Below are 11,582 nucleotides of genomic sequence, written 5' to 3'. Positions count from 1 at the left end.
GATCAATACACCAACAAATTACATTTAACACATGAAAAACAAGCAACAGACCCATTTTCTCTCAGCTTTGTAACAGAGAAATACAGAATTGGAGTTTGAGGTATGCACATGCACTTATTTTTGAAATGGTATTTACAGACACCTAAAATAATAATCTTAACAAATCATAAGTGTTTAATAACACATTTTAATATAATTTTCTTAAGTACTTTTTAATAAAATACAGACATAATTATAATTATCAACGCATGTATGTCATACAACAATAAAAGGTTAACCTTTCAAGTGACGTGGTGATTATTTACAGTAAAATCTAAGAAAACAGCATTTGTTCAATATTGGTAAATTTTACCAAAAAAGATTAATAAAAGAATTCTACTCATTTTGTGTAGTGTCATCTCAAATTACTAATAGCAAAAGGGGAAATTCTCTACGTACTAATGTTTGTCAGTATAGGGCACTGTTTTGCATGCTTTCTCAAGATGGAAAATTATCCTCCTTAAAATTATTACTGCAAGCACCATGGCTGGGGTGGACTCATTCTCAAAGTCTGTTCTTCTCTTAAAAACATACACAAAAATCTTACATAGCTCTACCTATTTCAAATATTTCTTCCTATTAATTTTAAATTTTAAAATGAATACTTGATTTTCAAATCAAGTATTTAGGAATTGCCAATATCTAGAAACAGACTCTCCCTGCATAAATTCTTTTCACCAGAGTATTCCCTTAAATTCATATAACAATGGTATTGTTAAGTAAACCAGTAAATCAGGACTGATACTCTTTTCCCACTAAACTAGGAATAAGTTAAAGCTATTATGGTAAGCAAAATACATCACATTCCATTTGTCAAATATATGAAATGGTAATAAGTAGATGGCAGACACATCATTTCACTTTCTCAACAGAAGGGCAAAGCACCTCCTCAAGCATTCTTGGCCTTTCTATTTTATTCCTAATATGCTAATAAACTTTCTTGGTTTGTACTTGTAAGCCATGTATGCATTTTTCAGGGACTTTTAAAGAGTAATGCTGTTTTTCATTTCTTCGGTTCCGAGGTTAAAAATGCTATTGGGGTTAAAAGTTTTATAGTTCCTTTATCATAATTAGTATCTTCCTCCTCAATCCTCCAAGAGAGTCTTTATAGTAATGGGCTTTGGCCTTTGACTACAACCCCATAAGACAGATTGCTGGAGATAACCCTCTGGAATTCCTTGCAGTGTTAACACCATAAAGGCCTAAGATCTGTCCATTTACGAAAAAGTAAGAGAGATAAGGAGAAGGAAATGTTTCAATCTACAGGAGTTATGAGACATAAATAAGTAGCATAATGCCTTTTCCTTTTTCATGGCTCAGGAAACTTAAATCAAGAGGAAATTTACCCTAACTGGAAAACCACGCTTCATAAAAACACAAGAGATGGTTGACAATATTATTACTCTGGACTTAAAACATTTCTCACTGGAATCAAACAGTCTGAGGAGGATTTATTTACTTCTTGCCATTCATTATCATATACCCCTTCTCTTGTTAAAAATTTTTTTGATGTTTACAGAACATGTTTTAATAGCCTACATGATAAGTAAAATGAGCAAAAAAATCCAAAATATTAGAAATTTATTCTCTGAAGATGAATAAGGATTTCTACGTCCAACAGAAAGTGAAAAAAGTCATAAACTGCCTACCTTCAGAAAGAAAGTAAAAATTGTGTTATGAATTGTTATAGACCTTAAGTCTATAAATCTGTGGTAAACAAGAATAAGCAGAAATACAAAACTAATCCTTCATGATTACAAATACCTCATAACTAATACTAACAAAATGAGCTTTTGCAGGTTTTCATACTATGTCCAAGAATAACAAAAATCACAGATATCTACATGTTGGTCATCAATACTCAAGTATGAAACCATTTAGAGCAAGTTTCTGATAAAGTACAAGTCTTTGCTTAGTATCACTGGCAAGTTTTAAGTTTGAATTCTATTTTTGAAAGTCTGAAATTTTAGCTAAGCAGACTATGTGCACCAATACTCTATACAACTGGATAAAACAGACAGGGGAAAAGCTTCAACACACTATCTGTGATGTATATACAGTGTACACATTTACCATAGATAATTACAATCTCACCTTGAGAAAGTCAAAAAACTTTTGTGAGCCTTCAATTTCTATTGTATGCACATTTTACAAGCTAGAGATCATTTCTTTCCATATTGCGTGGCAAAACGAGAACTAAGAAAATACACTGGATTCAAATGTAGTGTAACTTCAAGGCTTCATCAGACCATATGTGCAGATACTTGAGATGATGACAGAGTTAAGCTTCCAAGGGTCCTGGAGTCAAAGAAACTCTGCTGACCCCCGCTGCTAAGCAGGTGCACTCCTTCCACAGGGGGCAACATCTGCCGATCAGTCATGGTCCCACTCGGTGAGGACCCCAAGAAACTTCCTTGGGAAGAGACAATTTTCTCAGGACTGGCAGCCAGTTTGGGGGATGTGGAGAAGTTATATCCATACAAGGCACAGGGGCTGTGTAACCTGAAAGTGTTATAGGAACCCTGATGGGTCTGGTTAGGAGCAAAGGTGTTGCTGGAGGGTGACGGCATGATGTATTGGAGCTGGGGAGACATCCCTGAAATCTGCATAGACAAACTGGTCTGTGGACAGCTAAAGGCATCCCCATCAGTGCCACTCATAGACATGTTCATGGAGGTGCTGCTGCTCACACCCACATAGGAGGGAGTCCTTGGCGGGGCAAAGGTCTCACTGGTCTGGTTGGTGAGCCTGTTGTATGTCTCTGCCAATGACGTGCTGTACCGGTTGAGGGTGAGGCCTGAGCGGGCACAGGCAGAATAGTCAGCTGGGGCCAGACTACATAGCTGGCTGGTGTTGGGCCCCAGATGGAAGGCAGGAGAGGAACACGAGGAGCCAGACAAAAGGTGTGGGTGCGTGGCTGGAACACCATTCCCAGTACCTTGAAGCAAAGTGGAGGAACTTGCATTGCCTATAAAAGAAGGTGAGACATAAAGAGTCATCTTTAGTGAATGCATGGTAAATATAGCTTGTGGCAAGGAGAGGCTATGAAGATGGAAAGGAGATGATCTCAGTGTTCTATGCATTTATAATGTCATTGAATTCAGATTGAAAAAACAATTTAAGGGCAATTATCTCCTTAGCAAACGAGTAGTTCTGTATTAGACAAAAATAAGACACTACTGCTAGACCTTCTGGACATTCTCTCTCAATTAGCTTTCCCAGAGTTTTTTTATTTGCTGTAATAAATATTGCAAATATTGAATATACCAGAAACTTTATAAAATATTAATTTGATTTGATTCCTTGCTCCCCAAATTTAATAAGCCATATTTTCAGTGGCACGCAGTATCACATTCTTCATTAGCCTGGTGGGATACACCTCCAGGCCTATTTTATTAGTTATTTTTAGGATAAGATCTTTCTTTCCAACCAGTCATGAGCGTGAGCTGCAATCTGACCATTATAGGCACATCCAGATTCCCTTTCATAAAGATGGAGTTTCATGGTCTTTTCTGCCCATGCTGGCCTAGTACCACCATTCTCTTAATTTCAGCCTACTATGTAGCTTGGTCATGATGTCCCACTATGAGTAAAGAAAGGGTCTCTCAAACTTTTCAGCTTAGGCTATCCTTGATGTAGAATCTTCCTGTTCTCTGTCTCCTAAATAGATAGGATTATAGGCACAAGCCACTGAAACTCTCCTGTAATAAGCAATTCTTTTATACCCATGTTTTATCCTTGTTTTCAGCAAAGCCTTTTCTGGATCTTACAAAGTAAAAGGAGTAATTCAAAGGAAAGAGCAGAACTGGTCCAAGGCACTTCCTACAGCAAGCATATTTGCTTTTCACTGAAGCTTGGGTCCATCCTGACTATACCACTCAGGTCTCAGCTATGAAAGAAAGCAATAGTCTAGATCCTCAAAAATCTCACTTACAACCAGAAAACAGGTTGGTGAACCACATGCTAACGTAACAGCAAAGGTTCAGCAAATAAACAGTGTTGTGAAACTAAGAGGGTAGTTAATCCTTTGTCCAATCAATAATAGTGACGGTCCCTGATTCTCCCTCTCTATACTGGCTGGCAGATTGATGTTTGCAACTATCAGGAAACAAAGGGGAGAGGAGAATCCCAAGGGATGGACAGGTTGTAAAGCCGTCATTGTTTTAGAAACAATATTTTACATAGCTTCTTACAATAATCTAAAAGCCCAATACAACCAGTGATAATAATCTAAAACCCAGCGTGTGCAAGTCTCTAGAATCTGGAAGGTTCCTGGTAAAGAACCTGCCCTCTGGAGCAAGCTGGAAGTCCTACACAGAGCAGACCAGAAGAAAGGAGCTTCCTCCTTCTCTGAGGAAACACAAGCTCTGGGCTTGTGGGAAATAGTCAGAAATAAATGAATCCAAAAGATCTGCCCAATTTTCTCATCATAGACCCAATGACAGAACCCTGTCAAGAAGCTATAAAGATTAAGTGAAGTAAGCCAAGCCCAAAGAAACATAGGTCCCATGGTTTCTCTTATTTGCAATATCTAGTATATGTATGAGTCAAGCAGAAAAGGTCAGATAATGTGATGTTAGGAAAATGAACCCTTAGATATGTATTTAAATGTTTTTTTCTTTCATGTATTTGTTTCTAACTCATTTATAAGATTATCTCTTTGTTGCTTTGTATGTCCCTCCCCCACAGTATAACCCCTGCTTTCACTGTATTTGATGTCAGTATAATTTGTGGAGAAGATGGGGAAAAACAAGTCGTTTAAGGATACAGGTGGACCTGTTGCAACTATGAGAAGTACAAGTTGTCATGTCGAAAACGAACTTTACAATTTTGGTGCAGGGGGGGGTGTTGGTGGGGGGGATTGGGATAGGGGGTAGGGGGGAGGCTAGGAAGGGATGTGAAGGGTAAACAAAGGAGGAGGCTGCAATGCTTGATAAGAAATGTACTCATTATCTTGTCCATGTAATTGTAACCCCTCTGTACAGTATGTTCACAAAAAATTAAAATTAAAATTAAAAAAATAAAATAAAATAAAAATTTCAGAATGAAAAAAAGAAGCTATAGAGGCTATTCTGCTTATAAAAAAAATTTTAAAAAGCCTTATGCAGGGGTGGATTGGAACCAGTATCTGCAACTTCTTATGAAGTACACTTGGCCTGAGGGACCCTAGTCCATCTCTAATTAATAGGTGATTTCAGAGTGAGGGAAGGTTATGAAACATACATATAATCTGAAACATCAAAGATGTAACTTAAACCTGACAACTGTTTTTCATGAGCTGTCTCCATAGCCATACAGAAAAGAAACATATCTTGAGGAAGAAAAAATGCTGGTGATGAGGTCACTGTTACAGATGTATATAAAGTATGTATTTTGTAGTGCTTGAACCTTTAGGCAGGAATTGGCTGCCTCTATGATCAGGAGATTTTATGAATTACCTTGTTTGGGAATTCCAGGGATATCTTCAAAGGTGAGAGTCCGTAGTGAAGGTCGCCAGAATGCATATGACTCCACCAGGGCTTCCAACCCCATTCTAAACAGCACAGTCAGGATGGGTGGGGAGGGGAGGACAAACAAGGCTAGTTAGGAGCAGCTGGAGCTTTCACCAGTAATAAGCATCTCAGAAAACACCACCAGTGTTGAGAGTAGCCCCACAATGGCAGAATAGGAATGTGCCACCAGCAAAACAGAAAAATATGAGAGAACATCTCTAAAGATGGTTAATGCATTGGAGGATCTAAGCCAACTTGAAGGATGCAAAATGTCCCTTCGTGATAAGGAGCCAAAAGGAGAGTCTACCTGGGCTGGTGTGAGGCCAAGGTTCTGCTGTGATCTGGAGCTCACCCCGCCTCCTTTCACAGGACTTCTTCCCCTGACTGAGCAAGATGGTTGCTACAAAAGCATACTCCCGTAAAACCCTGAGATATTTCGGCCCCTCATGTAGTACTTCAGCTGCCAGCTCAGGGGTGGAGTAGAAAGGAAGTCTGAATTCTGCTCAGGGACACAATCTCCACCACCAGCCAAACTAGCTGGAAGATGATCTCATAGGATTATTTTGTGCCTGGAGTTAGTATTAACATCACACGTTATTGTAAAGTCCCAACATGCTTAATGAATAAATACTTTTAAAGGGGAATATATATGTACTAAAATAAAAGCAACTACTCTAAATGCGTATAAAAAGAGATTTAAATGAAGAGACTCAGTCTTTCTTTCTTTATATCAGGTAACAAACTGCTGTAGGTTCTGGAATTGAGGTCATTTATACCCCCTAGCCATTCTCAAGAAAAGACTGAGACATCAGCGCCTCTCAATCACCTCAGCTTTCTTAAATTCAATGTAGTACTATAAGAGGTGGGGCAGGGGAGGTATACCTCAGTAGCAGAGTACCTGCCTAGTGTGTACACACAATACTTCAGGTTCATCTCTAGTACTGAAAAAAATTGAAAGAAATGCCTGCTTTCTGAGGTATCCAATACTACTTTAGACATTTCTTATGATGATCAGATACTCTTAATAATTTCAATTCAGGTGCTATCTCCTCTAGATTCTCTAATGCCTCCAATCATGAACTCTGAAACTTCCTGAGCCATATCATCTATCAAACATGACAAATAAACTCTCCAAACAGTAGAAAAGTGATATGTACAGATAAAACTATTAGACATAGTTGTCTTAATATGCCAAGAGTTGTTGCTTTGTTTGGTTTTGTGGTACTATAAGAGAAGGTCTCACTAAGTAGAACAGGCTGGAACTGAATTTGTGATCCTCTTGCCTCAGATTCCTGAGATCTGGGATTACAGGAATGTGCCACCACATCCAAATGTGCTGAGGGCTTATACTCAGAATATGCTGGGTATAATAGCAGTTTATTTATTTAATTTATTTATGTCCTCCCTTAATACGGAGTATTATTTCATCCTAATGACAGCTATGTGTGTGCTTATATAGGTTAGCATGCATGAACATATCCTCTCATGTTTCCACATAGTACCTGACTCATCTCCTCAGTCACAGCTCAAAGAATTGTCGTGACCTACCTCAAATGCAACCAAGGGGCTGCCAAAGGAGGGCAGAGCACAGAGTTGACCTATACCTGTTTTACCTGGACTGCCTAGAAGGACATAATCTGGCTCTGATATATAGTCAATGTGTCACCAAGTGGATTATTCAATAGTATGGACACTAAAATCGGAAGTACTGAGTTGTGAGCGTAAGTTACTCAAATTTATTCTGTGATGTTAAGTCAATTTCTTAACCTCCTAGGACTTCAGTTTCCTACAAAGAATAGACAAAGAGGCCTGGAAACCTTTTCTAGCTCTAAAGTTATTTTATTTAATTCTAAGTGATTTCTCCCCCAAATGACACATCTTATCTATAATTAAACTACAAGTCCAATCCAAGATCTTGCCACTCCGTAATCTTCTGTGCACTGAAGAATCCACTTGTGGCTAGTTTGGTGTGCCCTGTCAGTCTCAATATATAGCATGTTCCCTAAGGGTTGTATTTCTCACTGAATTAATGAATGCTAGGTGCTGTTTAGCTGATCATTCTTATTTATATTATACAAATAATACATTTTTATGTCTTCCTAGAAATAAGATTTTTGATAGAAAAGAATGTTAGTACACAGATTGATAAGAATTCTCTTTTATTATCACAATGAATTTCAATAATGGTACTTTGAAATACTAAGGTAATCAAAATAGTTACAGAGCAGTCATGAGGGCAATTGATAAACATAATTAGCCAGAGTCTACTGAAATAAGAAATTTATGAATAGAGATGCTCAATGCTGCTCATTTGCTGAAGCAGTATAAATTTTATTATGCTTCAAATACATAAAACAAATTGAGGCAATTCTTTAAGCATCACAAATATAAAAGCCTAGGCTTAAAGAGATGATCTGAGGGCGATATATCCACAAATGATCTGATCTGGAGCTATTGATCTTTTTCCCAAGGCTGCTTTTTCACACTCCTAGTTCCAGAAAGGATTTCAGATATTTTGCAGGAAACAGTTATAAAATATTTATTAGCTGAATCTGGACTTTTGTTTAAAAAGCCTTCATTTGCTCCAGTAATGGAGACTTTTCTCCATCTAGTTAAAGAAGAGATGAAAGGCACCTCCTGCAGGAGAGCAGCCAAGGCGATAATTTATACAAGGTGCTTTGAACAACTTCCACATTTTATCACCACCCTAATTTATGCTATCAAATGGCCGAGTTTATTTAGTAAAATGGTTATGTTTTTCCTGAAGTATTTAAAGAGAAGAAATTTTTGTACCTTCCTGAGTAAAAAATTTTATAGGGTCAAACCTAAGGCCCAACTGAAGAATGAAACTATTCTCAGCACATAAATTCGCTCTCACATAGCAAATGTCTTGCAGGAGAGCTTTTAAGGGCCGAAGCTACTGATTCGTATAAAATAGGCTGCAGAGTCATAAATAGCCAGGAAAGGATAATTTTTAATTAAGGAAAATTGTTTTATAAAGTTTGAACCATCCCAATTCCATGTTCTTTTCATGTCATGCTCAATTTATTTCCTTCAGAAGGAAAAATAAAAACAGAATCTTGCTTTAAAAAGCAATTAAAACTGCATAACAGATTCTTGAGTAATAAATATTATAAACTTTTTCTCATGGACTTTCCTTTTCTATTTAATTTATAAAAGAAATATTGTATCTTTTTATATTCTCCAAACCACTGCATCCTTAAATGACTCATACACATAACTCAGGCTTTTTTAAAAAGTGAAAGCAATATATAAGTTCAGAATGTTTAAGAAACTAACAAAATTTTCTCTATATATATTTGTATTGTGTATTTATCAAAGATGTTTAGATCAGAGCTTTTAACAGAATATTGATTTATAAACATTTAGCATTCTATAGTAACCAGTGAAGATCTCATCAATATGCAAGAAAAATTATTTATTTCATGAGGGAAAATCATTGAAACATTATTTCACTAGCAAGAAAGCTGCTATAGACATACTTCACCTATAATAATATACTGTTTAAATATTTGGAAAATAAAAAGTTTAAATTTTAAAAGAGTGTTAATTATAACTCATTGCATTTTTTAAATAATTATGATATTCATTTTCTTTTCAATTGATACATAATTGTATGTGTGCTGGGTATATGTTTTGATATATGCATTTATTGTTTAATGATGAAATCTGGGCATTAACAATATACATCACATCAAATATAAATTTAAAATTAACTTTTTAATAGAAGTAGGTTAAATTGTTAATGTTTAGCCACTAAGAATGGTGTCTTTCAAGACATTACAAGTTTTAGTAGAGTCAGGCAAGAAATAATAGAAATCACCACTGGATGCCATGCCTCCACATTCCAAAAAAACCCAAAGGGAAAGAAATACCCTTATCAAATCTAGTATTTTTTAACCTCACCTTACCAAATAATAGGAAAAATCAACTACCACTTATTATCACTGATGCTACTGATCTTTTTATTGACTAAATTTAAATAACCAATGTCTTTTAGCTTTGCTGCCCTATCTAAGAATTCTTCCCCAAAATATGTCACATGTATCTATCACCTCACTTTTATTTGTAAAGTCTCCATCACTGTTATTATCTAAAACACTTTGAATTCAATGTTTCATAAATGAACTGATGGTATCCAAGTGGGGAGATTTCCAGTAAGAACAGCAGTAAGATTTTTGCTGGAGCTATGGACAGTTTGGTGTATGCTTTCTCAAAACCTGAGTGTTGCCTTCTGGCAGTTCCTGTGAGTTCTAGTAAGTTCTACTTCTGCTTGATAAATGGAAACCAAGCTAAGACTCTCAAATAGACAAATTCTATTCTGATAAAAATCAAAGTCATATTCTACCAAAGCATTTGTCAAGGTAGCAAAGGAGTTACCCTAAAAAGTTCCCTTCAGCTACCTCTCTAGGTTAAATGATCAGATAAGTTTTCTAAATTACAGTTTCATTTGCAATCAAGTTCAGAAACTGTTCTGAAAAGCTAGTTAACCAGTAGCTAATGCAACATAAAAGTCAAGCAAGTTTCTCTCCATACTAAAACAGACATCTCAAAGTATCACAAAATAATTTCAACATAGGAAGACAATCTATGTATATTAAAAATAATTGCATAGCTTCCTACAAGAGGAATAATCTCAGGGGAAAGCCCTCCTGTTTGGCAGTCTTACTGATCCACTGCACTACGTTTAAGGTCCTTCTACTCTTAAGCCTTTTTAGTTGCATTTGAGAAAGGAGTTCTTGGGAGCTTTTTTTGACGGAGTCTTGTTATGTGGCCAGACTCCAACTCACAATCCTGTTGCTAGCTTTTAGTAGTTGCATTTTAGTCCTTACACAGCATGCTGTTTAAGCAATGCAATGGCATGTAAAGATGACATATATCTCCGAAAGAAACTGAATATATCTGAAAAGGGTCTAGCTCTGAAAGAGCTAAGACTCTAGTCTTATTGCCTACCTCTTGTTCCCTAAAATTTCAAATTTAATTGTCTTTAAATTAATTGGAGATTTTCATTTCATGTAGACAAACTGAGACGTGGAGAAATAACTTTGAGCAGAAGGTAATAAAAACTTCAAACATTACTTTTAAAAAAATAATATGCTTTGTAAAACATTTAAATCAGTCTTGGCCTGATAAGGCATTTAGAGAATGTTTGTCTATTATTACCCTGTTTTACTAAGTCACTTTAGAAATGATTTGTTGCACTGTATTGGAATAGAATCATATATTAATACATTTGAAAGTCCTTAGTACACAGACTAGATTATTTGCTTTTTGATAAAACTAATAGAGTGGCCGTCATTATTGTAGCGCTCTGTTTAGTAGGAACACTGTAAAACAGAACACAGAGAAAAGAAACGAGTTTGTAGCTGCCAGCAGAGCCAAAACAAATTTGAAAACTAAAGAATATCAGCTTTCTTGGCCATTGGAAGTACTTTTATGATCCAGCTGGAAATATTAGTTAACAAGAGACTCTCCATCATGCTCCCCAGACAGACTCAATAGACAGTTGTGCCATCACTAAGGAAATTCTAAACCAACAGCAGAGGCAGAGAGGACACTGACTTGGGATGCTGGTCCCCTGAGCCTGAAAGGGCAGGATTCTTCAAGGCCCCTTAAGAAACAACATACTCTATATACCCCAAGACCTTATACCTCTACCCAAGCACCATGCATGAAAGCTCATGCATGAAAGCTCATGCATGAACTAGGGCAGGATACACCATCACACTCCACACAACAGTGTTAGACAATTTAAAATTCTCCTCAGCAATTATCTGAACGTCCTGTTGATAAATTTAAACTTTTAGCTTGAGTGGAAAATTCACAATAAAATATTAAACCTACTTATAATAAGTAAAGTTCATTTCTTTGCTACATACCTGTTTCTCCCAGAGTCTCGGAAGCCTTTGGCAAATGGATTCCTGTCTATCTTAAGGCGAGTAATCTGCAAAGTAGGAAACACGGTCTTTTCAAATCTTACATAAACATCACAGGATTATAACCAGCAGAGACAATTGCATTCCTCCATGT

General features: G+C 36.5%; 1 protein-coding gene across 1 annotated transcript in view; it reads right to left on the bottom strand.

Annotated features, from left to right (window-relative positions):
* Positions 1-253: 253 nt before the first annotated feature.
* Tbx18 (T-box transcription factor 18) overlaps positions 254-11,582 on the bottom strand; it is a 32,725-nt gene continuing 21,396 nt past the window's right edge. The window contains exons 6-8 of the mRNA XM_070010922.1: positions 11,432-11,496; positions 5,478-5,572; positions 254-3,007 (exon numbers count right to left, since the gene is read on the bottom strand). Coding sequence (XP_069867023.1) covers positions 2,283-3,007; positions 5,478-5,572; positions 11,432-11,496 — 885 coding nt within the window. The 3' untranslated portion in view covers positions 254-2,282. The remainder of the gene's footprint in view (positions 3,008-5,477; positions 5,573-11,431; positions 11,497-11,582) is intronic.

Source organism: Dipodomys merriami, unplaced genomic scaffold (genome assembly GCF_024711535.1).
Source record: "Dipodomys merriami isolate MVZ:Mamm:240054 unplaced genomic scaffold, mDipMer1.0.p SCAF_8, whole genome shotgun sequence".
NCBI lineage: Eukaryota > Metazoa > Chordata > Mammalia > Rodentia > Heteromyidae > Dipodomys > Dipodomys merriami.
This window is presented reverse-complemented; position numbering and strand designations above follow the sequence as displayed.